At 47.0% G+C, this 21,284-nt stretch overlaps 1 protein-coding gene across 9 annotated transcripts in view; it reads right to left on the reverse strand.

Moving 5' to 3' along the window:
* Window positions 1-21,284, reverse strand: part of RPS6KA2 (ribosomal protein S6 kinase A2) — a 497,623-nt gene that overhangs the window by 3,877 nt on the left and 472,462 nt on the right. For 7 of the 9 annotated variants that reach the window (XM_057302622.2, XM_063605534.1, XM_008973620.5 and 4 more), the window contains 6 exons: window positions 19,696-19,785; window positions 17,732-17,890; window positions 10,564-10,725; window positions 7,188-7,264; window positions 5,531-5,648; window positions 531-668 (listed from right to left, as the gene is read on the reverse strand). In XM_057302622.2, the coding sequence (XP_057158605.1) occupies window positions 531-668; window positions 5,531-5,648; window positions 7,188-7,264; window positions 10,564-10,725; window positions 17,732-17,890; window positions 19,696-19,785 (744 nt within the window). The remainder of the gene's footprint in view (window positions 1-530; window positions 669-5,530; window positions 5,649-7,187; window positions 7,265-10,563; window positions 10,726-17,731; window positions 17,891-19,695; window positions 19,786-21,284) is intronic. The other 2 variants (XM_034963238.3, XM_055114315.2) reach the window with 1 other exon arrangement.

Raw genomic sequence — 21,284 nt, forward strand, 5'->3', positions numbered from 1 at the left:
CAGGGCCTGTCACCCTGGACTTTGGCCACTGTTGAGGAGTCTGGACTCATTTGGAGGAACAGGCATATCCTGGAGTGAATCCAAATTCTCAGAATGGATCTGGAGGGGGCGGCTCCTAACTGGATCATGCCTAGTCCTGCTGGGGTGGGACAGTCTACACTTTTCAGAAGACGAGTCCCACCCAGAGGATGGGGTGCCTGAGAGGCAACTGCTGCCTGAATGTAAGTCACTTATGAAGGGGACTTTTTTTGCCTGTGTGGCCTAGAATGGAGGCTTTGAACTTGAGTGGAACAGCCACGCCAGCTGCCACCACATCAGCAGAGGCTGCCACCTACTCAGGTAGGAGCCCTGTGCAATACTGCACGTGTCTGGTGAAGTGCACGAAGGTAGGTGGGCCGGCGGTGCAGTTTGGGGCTGCTATGGGCTCTTTCTCTGCACTCCGTGGTTTCTTCGGAGTGACTGCAAGGTATCAGGCTCTTTTCTGGGTTTCCCATTCCCACCACTCTGTCCTCACTGTCGCCTGCTGGTACCTTCACCAGGTGCACGTCCTGTCGGCTGAGCTGGTTTGGGGACAGGTACTCTCTGTTGACCACCCACGGGTGTTTGAGCACTTGCATCGCTGTCAGGCGCTGATGAGGGTCCACGTGGAGCATCTTGGACACGACGTCCTGCCAGGGAAGGTCATGAGAGTCGGGGGGATGGTTGGATCATTTGTGCTGGGTCAGAGAGCCTCCCCAGCAGAACTCCTCTCCCTCTATGGCAACACCCGACCACTATGCTGAGTGTGGGTCTTTGCATTTTGGGGTCATGTTCACTTTCAGGTTTAGAAGTATGTCAATGGTTTTTAGCTTTAAATATTACCAAACTTGGAAGTTCACTGAAGGTTTATCTTTTATTAAATATTTCATGTCTAAAAAGTTAAATGTGGAAATATTAGATGATGCATGTAAATCGATGAAACACTGTTTCTTGTAACAATTATATCTTTCCAAAGGGAAAAGCTGAAATAATTAATATTCCACAGGTAGAAATCAATTCATAATGATGCACATACTTACATTTTTTATCAGGACTACCCATAAATATTTACTACAAATAATCAGAAACCGCAAAATCTACAATCTGGAGCCATCAGATATGTCCAGTGGGTTCATGTGCAATAATGGTATTTTTCCATTTCATTGTAAAGTCGTAGCAGTAAAAACCTCTAAAACAAGACTCTACATGTGTGTACACATGCACATACAATACAGTGCACATTCTATTACAGTGAATTACATTTGCAGAGTACTTGGTTACAGTGTGAATTACATTTGCAGACAAACCTGATGCTTCTGCTCTAATCACCATAATCATCCTTGAGGTAAATGGGGCAAATATTACTTTTCCTAATTTGCAGATGAAGACATTACTGCCTGAGGAAGATCCAAGATGAGAATCCATATTCTCTCCAATAGCCTACCCTCCTTCCTTAGTGTTCCCACCACATTTGAAGAGGTAATAAAATGAATTAGAATGCGGTTGGGCGCGTTGGCTCATGCCTGTAATCCTAGCACTCTGGGAGGCTGAGGCAGGTGGATCACTTGAGGTTAGGAGTTTGAGACCAGCCTGGCCAACATGGTGAAACCCCGTCTCTTCTAAAAATACAAAAATGAGCTGGGTGTGGTGGCATGCGCCTATAATCCCAGCTACCTGGGGGGCTGAGGCAGGAGAATCACTTGAGCCCAGGAGGCAGAGGTTGGAGTGAGCTGAGATTGCACCATTGCACTCCAGAGTGGGCTACACGGCAAGAGTCCATCTCAAACAAACAAACAAACAAAAAAGAATGCATATAGAATGTGAAGTTGAATTACTCATTAGAATTTTGGGTCATGAAACAACTAAGAAATACTATGCACAATAACAATATCTTTTTTATACAGAAAAATCTAATGCCTTTTGATATTTGATAACATTGACCTTGGTAATTTCTTGAAACAAGTATTTCCTAGAAAAATGAGTGTTGTCATTTTCAGGTGTAAAAACAAAAGCCTTTAGGGCTTTAATAACTCTTTTCACGATCTTATAGTCATGACACTGAGAGAAGCAGTATTTTTACGTCATACCTGTAGGATGTGGAGAAAGACATACTAATTTGTAGCTTTGCTGGTGTTTGGAGGACTGGAGGTTCTGTTGTGTGCTACGTAAGAGAAAGGAAGAAGCACAGGGGAAAGACGGGGGATGTGGTGGTGGTAGGGACTGGTGTGAAGGGCAGGAAGGGTTGGTGAGGCCCTGTGAGGCGGCAGAGACCTCTGCCTGCAGCAGCGATCTTGACAATGTGCCCTTGTCCTTGACTTTGCTCCTTTTCCAACACCTTCTCCCTGCTCCCATGCCAGCTTCCAAGATGGCCTTCCAGACAAACCACCAGCACCCACGTCCTAGTCTGAGGCTCTATTTTGGGAACCAGAACTAAGACATCTACACTCATTTAAGACAAAGTGAGGGTGTGGACAGGAGCACTTGGACTGTCAGGGTCTGACATCTGGGATATGCTCACTAAATGCCAGCTGCCATCACCTCTGCCACCATTTCCACAATCACCCTCACCATCCTTCCTCCATCACCCCCCTCACCATCATCTTCACCATCACCTCTACCATGATCCTTACCATCCTTCCTCCATCACCCCCACCACCACCCTCACCATCATCTTCACCATCACCTCCTCAATCACCCTCACCATCCTTCCTCTATCACCCCCACCACGACCCTCACCATCATCATCACCATCACCTCCACCATGATCCTTACCATCCTTCCTCCATCACCCCCATCATCACCCTCACCATTATCTTCACCACCACCTCCACCATCACCCTTACCATCATTCCTCCATCACCCCCACCACCACCCTCACCATCATCTTCACCATCACCTCTACCATGATCCTCACCATCCTTCCTCCATCACCCCCACTATTACCCTCACCACAATCACCTTCACCATCATCTTCACCATCTCCACCATCATCCTCACCATCCTCCTCCATCACCCCCACCATTATGCTCACCATCATCTTCACCACCACCTCCACCATCATCCTCACCATCCTTCCTCCATCACTCCCACCATTACCCTCACCATCATCTGCACAGTCACCCTCATCATCATCTTCACCACCTCCACCATCACCCTCACCATCCTTCCTCCATCACCCTCACCATCCTTCCTCCATCACCTCCACCATCCACCCTCACCATCCTTCCTCTATCACCCCCACCATTACCCTCACCATCACCCTCACCATCATCTTCACCATCACTGTCCCCATCATCTTCACCACCACTTCCATCACCCTAGCCATCCTTCCTCCATCATCTCCACCATCACCCTTGCCATCATCTTCACTACCACCTCCACCATCACCCTCGCCATCCTTTCTCCATCACCTCCACCATCACCCTCACCATCATCTTCACCACCACCTCCACCATCACCCTCGCCATCCTTTCTCCATCACCTCTACCATCACCCTCGCCATCATCTTCACCACCACCTCCACCATCACCCTCACCATTTTTTCTGTCACCTCTGCCGTCACACTTGCCATCCCTCCTCCATCACCTCTACCATCACCCTCCACCATCATCTCTGCCATTACCTTCCATTATCTTCACCATCACCTCCACTATCATCTCTGCCATTACCCTCATTAGCCTCACCATCATCCCCATCACCTCCACCGTTACCTCCACAATCACTACCACCAACTCTATCATCTCCCACCACTCCCACCGTCACCTCCATGATCACTGCCACCACCTCTGCCACCACTTTTGCCATCCCTTCATCACCTCCATCATTTCCTACCATCACCTCCAAAATGATCACCTCCACAATCACTCCCGCCACCTCTGCCACCACTTCTGTCATCCCTCCACCATCAGCTCCATCCCTGCTCCCACCATTACCTCCACCATCAGCTCCATCCCTGCTCCCACCATTACCTCCACCATCATCTCCACAATCGTCACCTCCACCATCCCTCCACAATCACCTCCATCATCACTCCTGCCATTATCTCCACCATCATTTCCACAATCATTCCCTCCACCATGCCTTCACCATCACCTCCATCATCGCTGTCGCCACCTCTGCCACCACTTCTGCCATCCCTACACCATCACCTCCATCATCATTCCCGCCATTACCTCCACCATCATCTCTACAGTCATCACCTCCACGCTCACTGCATGAAGTTGCACTGAGATGTCAACGGCAGAATTGGAATCAGAGCCCCTGACTCCTTCTCTTTCAGCCCTTTTACATGAACACGGGAACAGCTGTTGGTGCTGCTTACCAGTGGCTGGATTATGATTTACTATTGGATTAGAGAGGAATTTGATGATGCCAAGTAAAAAAGCGTCTGATGGGCAAACGAAATAAGGCCGGTCATAAACTGTGTGGACTGCAGACAAGGCCAAATTCAAAGTATTTTACAAGAACAGAAGTATACCTCTGGACCAGAGCTCTACTTGTTTGTTTGGTTTATGAACATGCAGGGCAATCATTCTGCAATATCACTAAAAGCATGGTGGTTAATTTTATATGTCATCATGGCTGGGTTATGTTACCCAGTCTAGAGGTTGCTGCGAAGGTGTTTTTCAGGATGTGGTTAACACTTAAGTCAGTCGACTTTGAGTAAAGCAGTTACCCTGCACAATGGGGGTCAGCCTCATCCCATCAGTGGAAGGCCACCTTAGGAAAAAGACTGCTCCCCTGAGGAAGAGGGAATTCTGTGGCAGATGGCCTGTGGTGGGCAACTGCCCCATCCATTTCTCCTTGGGGCTCCAGCCTGCCGGCTGCCCTGCAGTCACAGACTTCCCCGTCCCCACAATCACATGAGCCAATTTCTTACAAATAAATCTCTCTCTCTCTACAGACACACACACACACACACACACACACACACACACACACGCACGCATGTTCTGTTTGTTTCTTTGGAGAACCCTGCATAAGATACCAAGACAGTGGAAAATGTGAAAATGCTAAAAATGTTTTTGAAAATAATGTTTTTAGATGAAAGGCTTAAAAGATGCCGAGGATAAGGCCAGGGGTGGTGGCTCATACCTGTAATCCCAGCAATTTGGGAGGCTGAGGTGGGTGGATCACTTGAGGTCAGGAGTTCAAGACCAGCCTGGCCAACATGGTGAAACAAAAAAGTTTTAGTACAAAACTTTTTTGTACTAAAAATACAAAAGAGTTAGCCGGGTGTGGTCGCACACGCCTGTAGTCCCAGCTACTTGGGAGGCTGAGACAGGAGAATTACTTGAACCCAGGAGGCAGAGGCTGCAGTGAGCCGAGATTGTGCCACTGCACTCCAGCCTGAGTGAGACAGAGCGAGACTCCATTTCAAGAAAAAAAAAAAAAATGCTGAGGATAAAATACCTATACTACTTACATAAAACCTATCCCCTGGTTTCCTCAGAAATAATATGGCTATTTCAGAATCTGAATATTTAAAAGCAACGCTGGGACATGTACTCACTTTAGCTGCGTCAGATATCGAGTCCCAGTTTCCCCCAGAAAGGGCATACTTCCCACTGCCGATCCGCGCCAGAATCTCCTCAGGGGTATCGTCTGGCCCATTTGCAAAAGGGGTAAATCTGTATAATTAGACAAATTTGTGGTAATGAGCTTGTATTTTGCAACCTAAAATAAAGTTTGCAAGTTGATGTCACCCCTTGGCTGTTCAAAGGAATAGCACTTTGCTTCTCCCTCCTCTGCTCTGAAGCCAGGATTCATGGGAAAGCAGAACTTACCTCTAACACTATGCCCGTTTTCCTTCCTTAGCAATTGGGTGGCTAGAGGTTGATGGGCAAGTGGGAGAGCCCTGTGAGACCTGTGCTGTATCCCCTCCGGACCCAGGTAAACTGGGATGGGGTGGCCTAGTGAGTTGCCTGGTGCCGTGGTTTCCACGGTGACGGTGTGGCATCATGCGAGAGAGCCTGAGACGTGGAGTCTGAGAGACCCACGGTGGATGTATTACCAACTCTGTGTTCTTTGACAAGTTAACTTTTTGAGCCTCCACTGCAAATGCAGAGTGTATGCACGAATACACATACATGCTTGGTGCAGCCCTGGCCATATTCCAAGCGCGTGGGAGGTGTTCATGGTGTCCCACCTTAAAACACACCCACACACTCCTAGGAAAGGAAGGACACGTGTGCTGCCAGCGCTTCCTCTAGTGGGAAAGTGTGTGATCTAGTTTTCCATATAGGCAAAGTGAGTATTCGAAGCGTCACAAAATAACCTGACTGTGGTATTGGTAAGAAACTGAGGTTCCTTCCTTTGCTACTGCAGTCCTCAGGGTGCGGCTTCAGGGCCTGATTTACTCTCCTTCTGCTGTGGACACTACCTGTTGACTTATGATGAAATAAGTGAAAAGCAGGCCAAGCTCATTCATTCTCATGAGGGCATTCAAGCCATTTTGCTACAGCAAACAGGATTCGATGGTCTAGGGTTCTTTTCTTTTTGCCTCCATTCAAGTATTTAATAAACGTAATAGGAACCAGCGGATCTTGTAAGATCCTAGACCTTCCTGCCTAGAAGCAACCGCGATGTGTCCTCTTCTCACTCAGGGGAGAGGGAAGGGAGGCGGGTACAGGTTAAAGTGTTTAGCCCAGAGTCACGGCTAGTGGCGAGTGGGGCTCAGATGGAAGTCAGCTGTCTGGATGGCAGGCCCAGGCCACTTTCTGTAACACCACGTGTCTTACCACAATGAACCAGCCCGTGCATGACTCATGACCACGAAACCCAGGTACAGATGCTGTTTGATCCTGAAGCTGCTATGGGGCTTTCGGTTTAAGAGGATGTCTGGAAGGCACATCTGTTGCTACCTTTTAAGACAGTGGCAGGTGCAGCAGAGAGAATGGGGACTATGCCGGCAAAAGACTTGATGTTTTGTTCATGAGCTGAGTTTAAAGAAAATGGGTGGCTACATTTCTTGTCCTTGTTGTTCAGTTGTCCTGAGGGGCTAAGAAAGTCTGCGAGTGTTCACTCAAGGCCTGGGAGTGTTTGCATACACGTTGGGTTTGCCCACATGCGCACACTAGGACAGGGCTGGCCCTGGTCCCCTGACAGATCAGCCACTGAGGCTGCTGCCCTGTGTCTCCTCCTGACACCTGTTTGAGGTGACTGCTTACCCTGCCAGCATGGTGTACAACAGGATCCCCAAACTCCAGATGTCACACGCCGCATCATAGCCTTGACGCTTCAGGACCTAGGAGGGAATGACAGGACACCGGCACGCCCTTCACTAAGGACATTCAGATTGACAGCACGTTTCTCCAGCGGCATCCTATGCCGGCAAGCTGGGGACCAGGAGGAGGGCGGTGCCATGTCTTCGGTGTGACCACTGTTTCTTAAGGCAAAGCCAACCCTAAGGTACTGCAGTGGGACTCCTCCCAGGCCAGCCACATGGTAAACTAGTACTCTTGCCAGACACATGACAGACAGGCTGAAAAGGAGGGCCTTAATTTTTAAGGCAGAAGGATTTTTCTGTTACGGTAAAATATGTATGACATAAAATTGACCATCAAAGCCCTTTTTAAGTGCACAGTTTAGCAGCATTAAGCCCATTTACATTGTGGTGCCAACATCACCACCATCCATCCACAGAGCATTTCACCTTCCCAAACTGAAACTCTGTCCCCATTAAACAACAACTCCCTGTCCCCCAGCCCCCAACACCTACCCTTCTACTGTCCGTCTGTATGAATCTGACTCCTCCAGGGACCTCATAGGAGTGGAATTATGCAATGTTTGTCTTTCTGTGACTGGCCCATTTCACTTAGTATAACACCCTAAGCTTCCTCCAGGGGTCAGAAGTTCCTTCCTTCTGCAGGCTGGACAATGTTCCGCTGTGTGTGCATGCCACGTTTTGCTTACCCATTCATCCACCGAGGGACACTCTCGTGGCTTCCACCTTTTGGCTGTTGTGAATAGTGCTGCTATGAACATGGGTGGACACATGTCTCTTTGTGTCCCTGCCTTCAATTCTTTTGGGTATATACCCAGAAGTTCCATTCTGGGCTACGTGATAACATTTAATTTTTTTGAAGATCTGTTAAAGCAGCAAAACTTGTATGCATCCTAGGATTACATACTTCAGTAGAGGGCAATCCTCTGATATAGTTACAGTTGAATAACAACAAAGGAAGCCACAATGGTGCTCATGGATTACTGCAGATGATTGGATTTAGCATTAAGTATCGAGTCGGGAGAGCTCGGCTCAATTTCCTTAGAGATGAGAGCAAGGAGCCTGTCCTTTCCTCTCTGTATCGCTGCTACCATGTGTGAGCCTGCACCATGGAGGGGACCAGCCAGCGCATGCTGAATGAATGTGCTGCTCATGGTGCAAGCCTCACTTCCTAATCCATCAGCGGGGTGACCTTCAGAAGTCACTTACACACATGGAGCTTGTGCTTTCTGACTCTGTGAAACATGGTTAATAGATTATACCCTGCCTACTTTGTATGGTGGATGAGAGTGAAAGTAAAAAAAGTTGGTAAAAGTGCTTTGTAAATGGCAAAGGAATATCACAACCTAGGGCATTCTACAATCAATAAAATCAATATTGTGGGAGACCAGAATATGCCACCCCAAAATATGCTGCATAGGCGTGAGGGGCGCTGAGCTGAAGATACATAAGAAGAAGCAGATGCAGGAGAGCTCTGTGTCCTCCATTTGTCTAAAATCAGGACATGGATTAAGACAAAAGGTACCTACCCCCCACCAGAGAGGACAAAGGCTTCCCCTAGGGACAGCTTTGGATGCATGTGGTCCCACCTGGGACCAGCCTCCATAGGCCAGCCCTGCACCTCCCCAAGCTGCAGCCCCTGGAGACCCTAACCCTCTTCCTTTGTCTTGCCAGGTCTCTAAAAATTCTCTGTTCTTTGTTGAAGATGCCATGTAGGCTGGATTCAAAGCCACCTCTGTGAGGATGACTCCTTCTCTGGGCATCTCGCATGCATAAATGAGAAGATGTGTGTTAATAAACTTCTTTTTCTCTTGTTAATCTGTCTTTTGTTACAGGGGTCTGGTCCAGCTAAGAACTTATGAGGGATGAGGAAAACGTGATTTTCCTCCCCCATAATATTATCAATATTAATATTGATTAAGTAAGGCATGAACAGAGGCTTATAACCTGGTTACTTTCATTTTTTTTAGTTTTTATTTTTTGAGACGGAGTCCTGCTCTTTCAACCAGGCTGGAGTGCAGTGGCGTGATCTCGGCTCACTGCAACCTCCACTTCCCGGGTTCAAGCGATTCTCCTGCCTCAGCCTCCCGAGTAGCTGGGACTATGGGCACACACCACCACACCTGGCTAATTTTTGTATTTTTAGTAGACACGGGGTTTCACCATGTTGGCCAGGCTGGTCTCCAACTCCTGACCTCAGGTGATCCACCTGCCTCGGCCTCCCAAAGTGCTGGGATTACAGGCGTGAGCCACCGCACCCAGCCAAACTTGGTTATTTTTAAAGGGGCCACAGGTTGCTCAAGTGTCTGGATGACCCCTGCATAACCTAAAACAGCCTCTCAGTCCAGCCCCTGGCTGCACATCCGTTCATGTCTCAGCACGCAGAAGCATCTTTGCCATGGACCAGTGGCCCTGGGTGACCTCTTAAACAACTCCAAGACCCACAATGAGATGCCAGGCGCCTCAGACCCGGCTGCTCGCTTGACTCCCCTCCCATCGGAGCAGCTCTGGTCCAGTTCCATCAAGAACCCACGGGATCCACACAGACTCTGAAGTCTGCCTTCCTTCCCAGTTCCCTCCTCCCCTGTCCCATTGGCAGCATCAGCCACAGCCCTTCCCTTCCTCTCTTTACCACTGGCTTTTCTCAAAGGCAAGAAATTGGGCTTAGATTTATAAACACATCCTTGAATTCAGAACCTAATGGAACTTGTTCCCGGGAAATGTGAAAAGAGAGAAGTTCACCAGGTGCCTGCTAGCTGCTCTGAGCGGGGCTGGGAGCAGACACAGACACTGAACAACGTGAGCTTTCAGTGGCAAATCACCCCGGAGCCCTGCGGTTCTCAATCTGACAGCTGCTGACTTGCTGCTGTCAGGGAACCAATCTGGAGTGAGAATTGGGGTGCAGAGGAAATCCGTAAACTTAGTTGCTCCCTGCGCTATGATGGATCCATTTCCCATCCCACGTGAACCGCAGCTCTGCGTCCTGGTTGTATAAGGAGACTACTGCATCATCTCTCTAACTTGGAATAAATATGCAGATTTCATCCAAATTGTCTACAGAAGACAATTTTACATAAAAATGTTACTGTTGAAAAGTTTTTTCAAATCGGAAAATGAGAATGATAAGAACAACTACGTTTAAGCAAGATTGGCCCCTGGCTCAAGAGACTGAAGGTTCTCATTTCTGTTTCCCAACACCACTGCTGACGCGGCTCAAGCTGCCTCTGACATCCCCGCTGTCCGGTGGCTCTGCAGTGGGAGGGGGCAGAGCCTGTCTTTGCGGATAGAGAGGCCTGGGTCTGCAGTCGGGGAATGCTCACCTCCGGGGCCACGAAATTGGCCGTGTAGCAGGGTGTCATGAGCAGCCCGTTCCCCGCGCGCAGCTGCTTGGCAAAGCCGAAGTCGCAGACTCGGATGGATTCTGGGCTCCCCGACTCATCCCTGTATAGGATGTTACTCGGCTTCAGGTCTCGATGAACAACCTGCAAGACAGAAGGCATGGTGCCTACTTGGGGGCTGAGGACTGAGCAGGAGAGGGAGGGCAGGTGCATTTGGAGGGGAGGGTGCATTTGGGAACTGTCTTCCTAGCAGGTCCTGCAAGCAGGCAACAGGCCAACAGTGTCAACAGCTGCTGTCTTCTCCAGAGGGCCCCCCACCTTCTCCCGTTCTCCTGTGGTGGTCACTCACATCTGAGCTCCTGGTGTCACCTGCTTTTACAGTGAATGAGTATTTGAGTAAATAAGTGAGCACCTCTCCAAGTTGAGGCCGCAGCTTACTGGAGCTGTCACATAAAAGGAAATGTGGTGAGCTCTGGAGATAGGAATGAAAAGCATTTTAAAGATGATATTCATTCAATAACTACTCCCCGTGTGCCCACCCCCATGCACTGTGAGGTGTTGGAGCAGCACCAGTGAGCGGCACAGATCAGGCACCTGCTGTCCTGGGTGCACCAACTCGTTGGGGAGACGGACCGGGGCCACGCGATCATGCAGTCACTCTGCAATCATGCTCTGAGGCCTCCCATGGAGGACTGCGCTGGCTGCAGTGATGGTGGGGCCAGCACACCTCAAAGCAAAGCAGCTATTTAGGGCACAAAGCGATGTGTTCTGAGGGGACAGAGGGCCATTGTGAGGACATGTGGCGTGCCTTTGTACAGCTTGGATCCTGAACATCTCAATTGTCCTAATGAAATCCAGTGGGAGGATGTAGAAGGGAGTTAAAGGGACACACTCCAGCAGTCAGGCCTGGTTTACAGAGGTCCTGATGGCAAGGAAATCAAAGACTGGCTTTACTTCCATTACCTCCCCTCATTAAATACGAGCAGATCTGCAGAAAACAGCATCTAAAGGGCTTCCCCTGAGTTTGACTGTACTGGGAAAACCTGGAAGTGCTTAATGCTCAAGACCGGGTGACCACACAGAAAAGACCCAGTGTGTGGTCCTGGAAGAATATTCCCGTTTGGAGATGACTGCATTCTGAAGGCTCAGGACTACGCACACAGCTGGCTAAGACAGTATTTCCTGCTTCAGGAGAAACACTGGGAAGAGATGGCGCACAGAGGAAACGTGTGATACGGTGCAGCTGCCTCCCTGTGAGGCCAGGGCTGGGACCAAGAGCACTGCCTGGAACCAGAGAGCCGGGGTCCAACCCCACTGGCCACCTACTCATGTGTGACCTTGGGCAAGATACTCAAACTCCTGTGCCCCTCGCCTGCACAGTGGGTGTGATCTAGGGTTAGGGAGTCAGTGAATGAAGAGCTTGAAGTGCAGCCTGGATTACGGTGAGGCCCACGTGAACCTCAGGCATCACCGTCATCCCTGCCTCAGCGTCCCTGCGCTCCGGTTAATGAATTATTTACCCATTGCAAGTAACGAAAATTCTCAATTTCTTTTGATTAAGGCCAAAGTATTTTTTTGGCTAAAGTTGGTAAAAATGATTTTACACCCTCAAAGGGTAGCGGAGTCAGCCACCCCAAAATATGCTGCTTTGGCATAAGGATTATTTGGAGCTGAAAACAACTGAAAAGATGCAGATATAAGCAAAGCTCTCTGCCCTCCCCTTCTTTACCTAAAAGGAGGATATAAATGGGTAAAGGTGTCCCTCCTGTCCTCTCTGCCTGGAAGGATGGAAGGGAAACTCTAGACCCTTACAGCCTGGAGAAGCCTCCAGAATAATCTCTATAACAAATGTTCCTAACTAGCCCTCATCTTCTGTTAGTTTCCCATAGACTTAGCTTCCCACAGTCTGCTGTCCTAGAAACACAGTCCTTTTTCTTTGTCTTCTTTAAAAATTATTATTCTTTTTAAAATTTAAAAATCTTTAAAATTTGAGCTTTTTTAGGGCTCCTGAAGGAAGCACTAAACATGGAAAAGAACAACAGGTACCAGCCACTGCAAAATAATGCCAAAATGTAAAGACCATCGAGACTAGGAAGAAACCACATCAACTAATGAGCAAAATAACCAGCTAACATCATAATGACAGGATCAAATTCACACATAACAATATTACCTTTAAATGTAAATGGACTAAATGCTCCAATTAAAAGACACAGACTGGCAAACTGCATAAAGAGTCAAGACTCATCAGTGTGCTGTATTCAGGAAACCCATCTCACGTGCAGAGACACACATAGGCTCAAAATAAAAGGATGGAGGAAGATCTACCAAGCAAATGGAAAACAAAAAAAAGGCAGGGGTTGCAATCCTAGTCTCTGATAAAACAGACTTTAAACCAACAAAGATCAAAAGAGACAAAGAAGGCCATTACATAATGGTAAAGGGATCAATTCAACAAGAAGAGCTAACTGTCCTAAATATATATGCACCCAATACAGAAGCACCCAGATTCATAAAGCAAGTCCTGAATGACCTACAAAGAGACTTAGACTCCCACACAATAATAATGGGAGACTTTAACACCCACTGTCAACATTAGACAGATCAACGAGGCAGAAAGTTAACAAGGATACCCAGGCATTGAACTCAGCTCTGCACCAAGCAGACCTAATAGACATCTACAGAACTCTCCACCCCAAATCAACAGAATATACATTTTTTTCAGCACCACACCGCACCTATTCCAAAATTGACCACATAGTTGGAAGTAAAGCTCTCCTCAGCAAATGTAAAAGAAGAGAAATTATAACAAACTGTCTCTCAGACCACAGTGCAATCAAACTAGAACTCAGGATTAAGAAACTCACTCAAAACCGCTCAACTACATGGAAACTGAACAACCTGCTCCTGAATGACTACTGGGTATATAATGAAATGAAGGCAGAAATAAACATGTTCTTTGAAACCAACGAGAACAAAGACACAACATACCAGAATCTCTGGGACACATTCAAAGCAGTGTGTAGAGGGAAATTTATAGCACTAAATGCCCACAAGAGAAAGCAGGAAAGATCCAAAATTGACACCCTAACATCACAATTAAAAGAACTAGAAAAGCAAGAGCAAACACATTCAAAAGCTAGCAGAAGGCAAGAAATAACTAAAATCAGAGCAGAACTGAAGGAATAGAGACACAAAAAGCCCTTCAAAAAATTAATGAATCCAGGAGCTGGTTTTTTGAAAGGATCAACAAAATTGATAGACTGCTAGCAAGACTAAAAAAGAAAAAAAGAGAGAAGAATCAAATAGACGCAATAAAAAATGATAAAGGGGATATCACCACCGATCCCACAGAAATACAAACTACCATCAGAGAATACTACAAACACCTCTACGCAAATAAACTAGAAAATCTAGAAGAAATGGATAAATTCCTCGACACATACACCCTCCCAAGACTAAACCAGGAAGAAGTTGAATCTCTGAATAGACCAATAACAGGCTCTGAAATTGTGGCAATAATCAATAGCTTACCAACCAAAAAGAGTCCAGGACCAGATGGATTCACAGCCGAATTCTACCAGAGGTACAAGGAGGAACTGGTACCATTCCTTCTGAAACGATTCCAATCAATAGAAAAAGAGGGAATCCTCCCTAACTCATTTTATGAGGCCAGCATCACCCTGATACCAAAGCCTGGCAGAGACACAACCAAAAAAGAGAATTTTAGACCAATATCCTTGATGAACATTGATGCAAAAATCCTCAATAAAATACTGGCAAACCGAATCCAGCAGCACATCAAAAAGCTTATCCACCATGATCAAGTAGGCTTCATCCCTGGGATGCAAGGCTGGTTCAATATACACAAATCAATAAATGTAATCCAGCATATAAACAGAACCAAAGGCAAAAAACACATGATTATCTCAATAGATGCACAAAAGGCCTTTGACAAAATTCAACAACCCTTCATGCTAAAAACTCTCAATAAATTAGGTATTGATGGGACGTATCTCAAAATAATAAGAGCTATCTATGACAAACCCACAGCCAATGTCATACTGAATGGGCAAAACTGGAAGCATTCCCTTTGAAAACTGGCACAAGACAGGGATGCCCTCTCTTACCACTCCTATTCAACATAGTGTTGGAAGTTCTGGCCAGGGCAATTAGGCAGGAGAAGGAAATAAAGGGTATTCAATTAGGAAAAGAGGAAGTCAAATTGTCCCTGTTTGCAGATGACATGATTGTATATCTAGAAAACCCCATTGTCTCAGCCCAAAATCTCCTTAAGCTGATAAGCAACTTCAGCAAAGTCTCAGGATACAAAATCAATGTACAAAAATCACAAGCATTCTTATACACCAATAACAGACAAACAGAGAGCCAAATCATGAGTGAACTCCCATTCACAATTGCTTCAAAGAGAATAAAATACCTAGGAATCCAACTTACAAGGGACGTGAAGGACCTCTTCAAGGAGAACTACAAACCACTGCTCAATGAAATAAAAGGATACAAACAAATGGAAGAACATTCCATGCTCATGGGTAGGAAGAATCAATATTGTGAAAATGGCCATACTGCCCAAGGTAATTTATAGATTCAATGCCATCCCCATCAAGCTACCAATGACTTTCTTCACAGAATTGGAAAAAACTACTTTAAAGTTCATATGGAACCAAAAAAGAACCCGCATCGCCAAGTCTATCCTAAGCCAAAAGAACAAAGCTGGAGGCATCACGCTACCTGACTTCAAACTATACTACAAGGCTACAGTAACCAAAACAGCATGGTACTGGTACCAAAACAGAGATATAGATCAATGGAACAGAACAGAGCCCTCAGAAATAACACCGCATATCTACAACTATCTGATCTTTGACAAACCTGACAAAAACAAGAAATGGGGAAAGGATTCCCTATTTAACAAATGGTGCTGGAAAAACTGGCTAGCCATACGTAGAAAGCTGAAACTGGATCCCTTCCTTACACCTTATACAAAAATTAATTCAAGATGGATTAAAGACTTAAATGTTAGACCTAAAACCATAAAAACCCTAGAAGAAAACCTAGGCATTACCATTCAGGACATAGGCATGGGCAAGGACTTCATGTCTAAAACACCAAAAGCAATGGCAACAAAAGCCAAAATTGACAAATGGGATCTAATTAAACTAAAGAGCTTCTGCACAGCAAAAGAAACTACCATCAGAGTGAACAGGCAACCTACAAAATGGGAGAAAATTTTCGCAACCTACTCATCTGACAAAGAGCTAATATCCAGAATCTACAATGAACTCAAACAAATTTACAAGAAAAAAACAAACAACCCCATCAAAAAGTGGGCGAAGGACATGAACAGACACTTCTCAAAAGAAGACATTTATGCAGCCAAAAAACACATGAAAAAATGCTCACCATCACTGGCCATCAGAGAAATGCAAATCAAAACCACTTTTCATTAAAAAGTCAGGAAACAACAGGTGCTGGAGAGGATGTGGAGAAATAGGAACACTTTTACACTGTTGGTGGGACTGTAAACTAGTTCAACCATTGTGGAAGTCAGTGTGGCGATTCCTCAGGGATCTAGAACTAGAAATACCATTTGACCCAGCCATCCCATTACTGGGTATATACCCAAAGGACTATAAATCATGCTGCTATAAAGACACATGTACACGTATGTTTATTGCGGCACTATTCACAATAGCAAAGACTTGGAACGAACCCAAATGTCCAACAATGATAGACTGGATTAAGAAAATGTGGCACATATACACCACGGCATACTATGCAGCCATAAAAAATGATGAGTTCATGTCCTTTGTAGGGACATGGATGAAATTGAAAATCATCATTCTCAGTAAACTATCGCAAGGACAAAAAACCAAACACCGCATGTTCTCACTCATACGTGGGAATTGAACAGTGAGAACACATGGACACAGGAAGGGAAACGTCACACTCTGGGGACTGTTGTGGGGTGGGGGGAGGGGGGAGGGATAGCATTAGGAGATATACCTAATGCTAAATGACGAGTTAATGGGTGCAGCACACCAGCATGGCACATGTATACATATGTAACTAACCTGCACATTGTGCACATGTACCTAAAACTTAAAAGTATAATAATAATAAAATAAAAAAATTTTTTAAATTTGAGACAGAGTTTTGCTCTGTTGCCCACGCTGAAGTGCAGTGGCGTGATCTTGGCTCATTGCAACCTCTGCCTCCTAGGTTGAAGTGATTCTCATGCCTCCGTCTCCTGAGTAGCTGGGATTACAGGTGTGTGCCACCAAGCCTGGCTAATTTTTGTATTTTCAGTAGAGACAGGGTTTTGCCATGTTGGCCAGGCTGATCTCAAATTCTTGACCTCAGGTGATCCACCTGCATCAGCCTCCCAAAGTGCTGGGATTACAGGTATGAGCCACTGCACCCAGCAAATTTATTGTTCTTTTGTTAAAATGCTGTATAAGCTCAAGTTCTAACAACTCCTTGGAGTTATTCATGGCTGGGTGCTCCTGTGTGTATGTGAGATGCACATGTTAATAAACTTCTGTTTTTCTCTTGTTAACCTGTCTTTGGCCAGTCTTGTTTATAGGGCCTCCACCGAAGAACTAAGATGGGCAGAGGGAAAAAAGAATTTTTCTTTTTTTTTTTTTTTTTTGAGATGGAGTCTCGTCCTGTCACGCAGGCTGGAGTGCAATGGTGCTATCTCAGCTCACTGCAACCTCCGCCTCCCGGGTTGAAATAATTCTCCTGCCTCAGCCTCCCGAGTAGCTAGGATTGCAGGTGTGTGCCATCATGCCCAGCTAATTTTTTTGTTGTTGTTGTTATTTTTAGTAGAGACAGGGTTTCACCATGTTGGCTAGGCTGGTCTCGAACTCCTGACCTCGTGATCTGCCCGCCTTGGCCTCTCAAAGTGCTGGGATTACAGGTGTGAGCCACTGCACCCGGCTGGGAAGAGAATTTTTCTTCCCTTGCACCGTCACTGAGCCTCCAGACACAAGAGGGACGATGGTGGCACGGAAGGAATTCCAGGACAACCTGCGTTCTCAGCTCTTGAACCCATAAACCCTTGTGGTTTTGGTTCCTGCCCTGAAGCTCCCTCCTCCCCGAAGGCTGCCCCAGGCATGGCTCCTACCCCCTGGGAATGGAGGTAGTCCATGGTCTTGGTGATGGTGCACAGGACGTCACTGGCTTCGCGCTCCGAGAAGTATCTCTGCCGGAGGATGCGGTCCAGGAGTTCCCCACCACGCATCAGCTCCATTACCAGGTACACAAACTTGCCATCATCATAGACCTGCGGAGTGGAGAAGGGGCGCACAGGGGCCTCAGGGACGCGCACGTCACCACGGCTGGTTGCTGTGAAAGAGCAACTACTCCAGAGGGGACAGGAGAGGGAAGTCAGAGGGGAGAGGCTGGGACCACAGGGTCCTATGGGAGTGCAAACAAGGCTTCTGCAGGGTAGAAGCAAATGGCCATTCCTGTCATACCGTGTGTGCTCTTTTTAGGAAGAAAACGGCTTTAATAATCTGCTGCTAAGCAGGGACTGAGTAAGGACATACAAGATGGGCGTGTCCTTCGCTGAGATGAATGGCTTCATGACTCTGCCAGGAGATATTTGTTATTTATTTATTATTATTATTTTTTGAGATGGAGTCTCGCTCTGTCACCCAGGCTGAAGTGCAATGGCGCCATCTCAGCTCACTGCAACCTCCAGCTCCTGGGTTCAAGCGATTCTCCTGCCTCAGCCTCCCGAGTAGCTGGGATTATAGGTGCACGTCACCATGCCCAGCTAATTTTTGTATTTTTAGTAGAGACAGGGTTTCACCATGTTGGCCAAGCTGGACTCAAACTCCTGACCTCAAGTGATCCGCCTGCCTCAGCCTCCCAAAGTGCTGGGATTACAGGCGTGAGCCATAGTGCCTGGCCTGCCAGGAGATATTTAGACGTTAAGAAATGCAAATGTTGGCAAACCACCTTGCAAGAGCAGGGCCTCAAGGCAGTGCTTTTCAAACTGTAACGTGCATCCAATCCAATCCTGGGGATCTTGCTAAAATGCATGTTCTGGTCCTGCAGCCTGAGGTGGGGCCTGGCCCTCCGCATTTCTAACCAGCTTCCCATGATGTCTGTGCTGCTACCGCATGGACAGCACTGAGTGGCCAGGCGCTGGGAACACAGAGAGGCTAGGCAGAGTCCAGGGCGAAGTTACATATCAGAGCCGTGCTGTTGCTTCAGAGAAGCAATAGAAAAAGATAGTTTTCTCCATACTGGCTTTTATCTCATAAACTAAATAAAAACAATATGCTCTGATTATTCTTTTTATGTTTCGATTTTTTGAGATGGAGTCTCTCTCAGTTGCCCAGGCTGGAGTGCAATGGTGTAATCTCGGTTCAGTGCAACCTCCACCTCTCAGGTTCAAGCAATTCTCCTGCCTCAGCCTCCGGAGTAGCTGGGATTACAGGTGTGCGCCACCACACCCGGCTAATTTTGTGTTTTTAGTAGAGATGGGGTTTCACCATGTTGACCAGGCTGGTCTCAAAGTGATCTGCCTTCAGGAGACCTCAAGTGATCTGCCTGCCTACACCTCCCAAAGTGCTGGGATTACAGGTGTGAGCCACCGCACCCGGCCTGTTCAGGCTATTCTTATGCCAAGCTTGCATGTTAAGACCGTTTGCACGCAGCAGTCACTATGCATGAGGGAAACTGAGGTAGGCCCAATATCCTGTGACTCTAGGTTCATAATGCTAGAATCAGTTTGGAGTTGGAGCGTGAGGAGGAAAATTGTCTCCTGTCTGTGCTCCCGGATCCCAAACCCTGCACCCCCATGGGCCTCTATGAGAGACTCCGCCTGTGGACTGTAATTCACACAAGCTCTCTCTTCCTCTGTTTTACTTGCTCCCTCCATGACTGGGGCGGTGGCTGTCAAAAAGACTTGAGTACACAGTCCAGCAAGTCAGCTCCAAGTGACTGAGATATGTGGGTGGTGGAAACCAGCTGAGACAGGCATGAGATGTGAGAAAGCTTGCTCTGAGTGAATGGGAGTTTTGTGTCAGTTGAAGAAACAGAAGGAAGTGGAGATGCTGTTGCACGGGGACCACTCACATCCTTGAGGGTGATGATGTTCGGGTGCTGGCCGTACCGCAGGAGGATCTCAATCTCTTCCGAGGGGTCTCTCTTGCTCTTATCAATGATCTGGAACAAACACAGCACATGGCAGTGAGGGGTCTACTTTAGGCTTTCGGGTGGTATCTGCTGGTGGACCATTGAGTTTGGATAATGTCTGGCCCCAGGTGGCCCAATCACTACAATCTCACACCCGACCAAGAGATAACCTGAGATTGTCTGGAGATTCATGGCAAGTCCTTTCTTTGACAACTAGTGTAAGATTTACATCTACAAAGAGGAGTACAGGCTGGGCAAGGTGGCTCATGCCTGTAATCCCAGCACTTTGGGAGGCCGGGGTGGGCAGGTGGCTTGAGGTCAGGAGTTTAAGACCAGCCAGCTTGGCTAACATGACAAAACCTGGTCTCTACTAAAAATACAAATATTAGCCAGACATGGTGGTGTGTGCCTGTAATCCCAGCTACTCAGGAGGCTGAGGCATGAGAATCACTTGAACCTGGGAGGCAGAGGTTGCAGGGAGCTGAGATAATGCCACTGCACTCCAGCCTGGGTGACAGAGCGAGACTCTGTCTCAAAAAAAAAAAAAAAAAAAAAAAAAAAAAAGGAGTACAAGACTTCAGACATGAATTTTAAGGTGTTATAAGGTTGGGTGGAGACACGTGTAGGGAGCTCATGCAAGTGCCACCAAATAACAGACTGTGTCCCACCCTTGCAGTGGGCACCATCCACAACAAGCCTCCAGCCACTGTGCACCTTCTGCCTTGTTCCAGGAATTACAAACCAGCCACAAAATGAGGTGAGGCGCATGGCTCTCACCAACAGATGCTGGGGATGGTGCGCAGGCCAGACCTGCCTTGCTGTTTAGACATATGCAAGCTCCCCTCCCCCGCCCAGCATCTGTATCCGATGTCTTAGGATAACAGATAAAGTTGCTTCAACCCCATGGAGACATATGGTTTCTGAGGACAGGGTGTTGGGATTTAAGCCTACCTTGGAAACAGGAAGTCGCTGTTGGTCCCTGGTGGCTAATCCCTCTGGAGGTGCCTAAGTCCCGCCCTTGCCGCCCCTGCTGTGGGGACGGGACCAGTGGGAGGAGGGCACCACACTCATGGGAAATTGGCAACATGCAACATGTATTTTGCAAACAACACTCAGAGCAGAAGAAAAGCGATTGGAAACACCTTCCTAACCATGATTTGTACTATTCTCACATTAGTTCAACCTAATTTTAAAATAGTCTCTATTTGGAGACTGTGCAGTCATTTTACTACTAGAATATGAGGGTGACTTGCTTTTAACTTCTATCATGTCAAAGTCTCTAGGCAGAGCTTTGCATAAAACTCTATTTCGTTAATTTTTTTTAGAGACAGGGTCTCACTCTGTTGCCTAGGTTGGAATACAGTGGTACAAGCATAGTTCACTGCAACATCAAACCCCTGGGCTCAAGTGATCCTCCTGCCTCAGCCTCCAGAATAACTAGGACTACAGAGGTGTGTGCCACCCTACTCAGCTAATTTTTAAATTCTTTGTAGAGATGATGGGGTCTTGCTGTGTTGCCCAGGCTGGTC

Source organism: Pan paniscus, chromosome 5 (assembly GCF_029289425.2).
Source record: "Pan paniscus chromosome 5, NHGRI_mPanPan1-v2.0_pri, whole genome shotgun sequence".
NCBI lineage: Eukaryota > Metazoa > Chordata > Mammalia > Primates > Hominidae > Pan > Pan paniscus.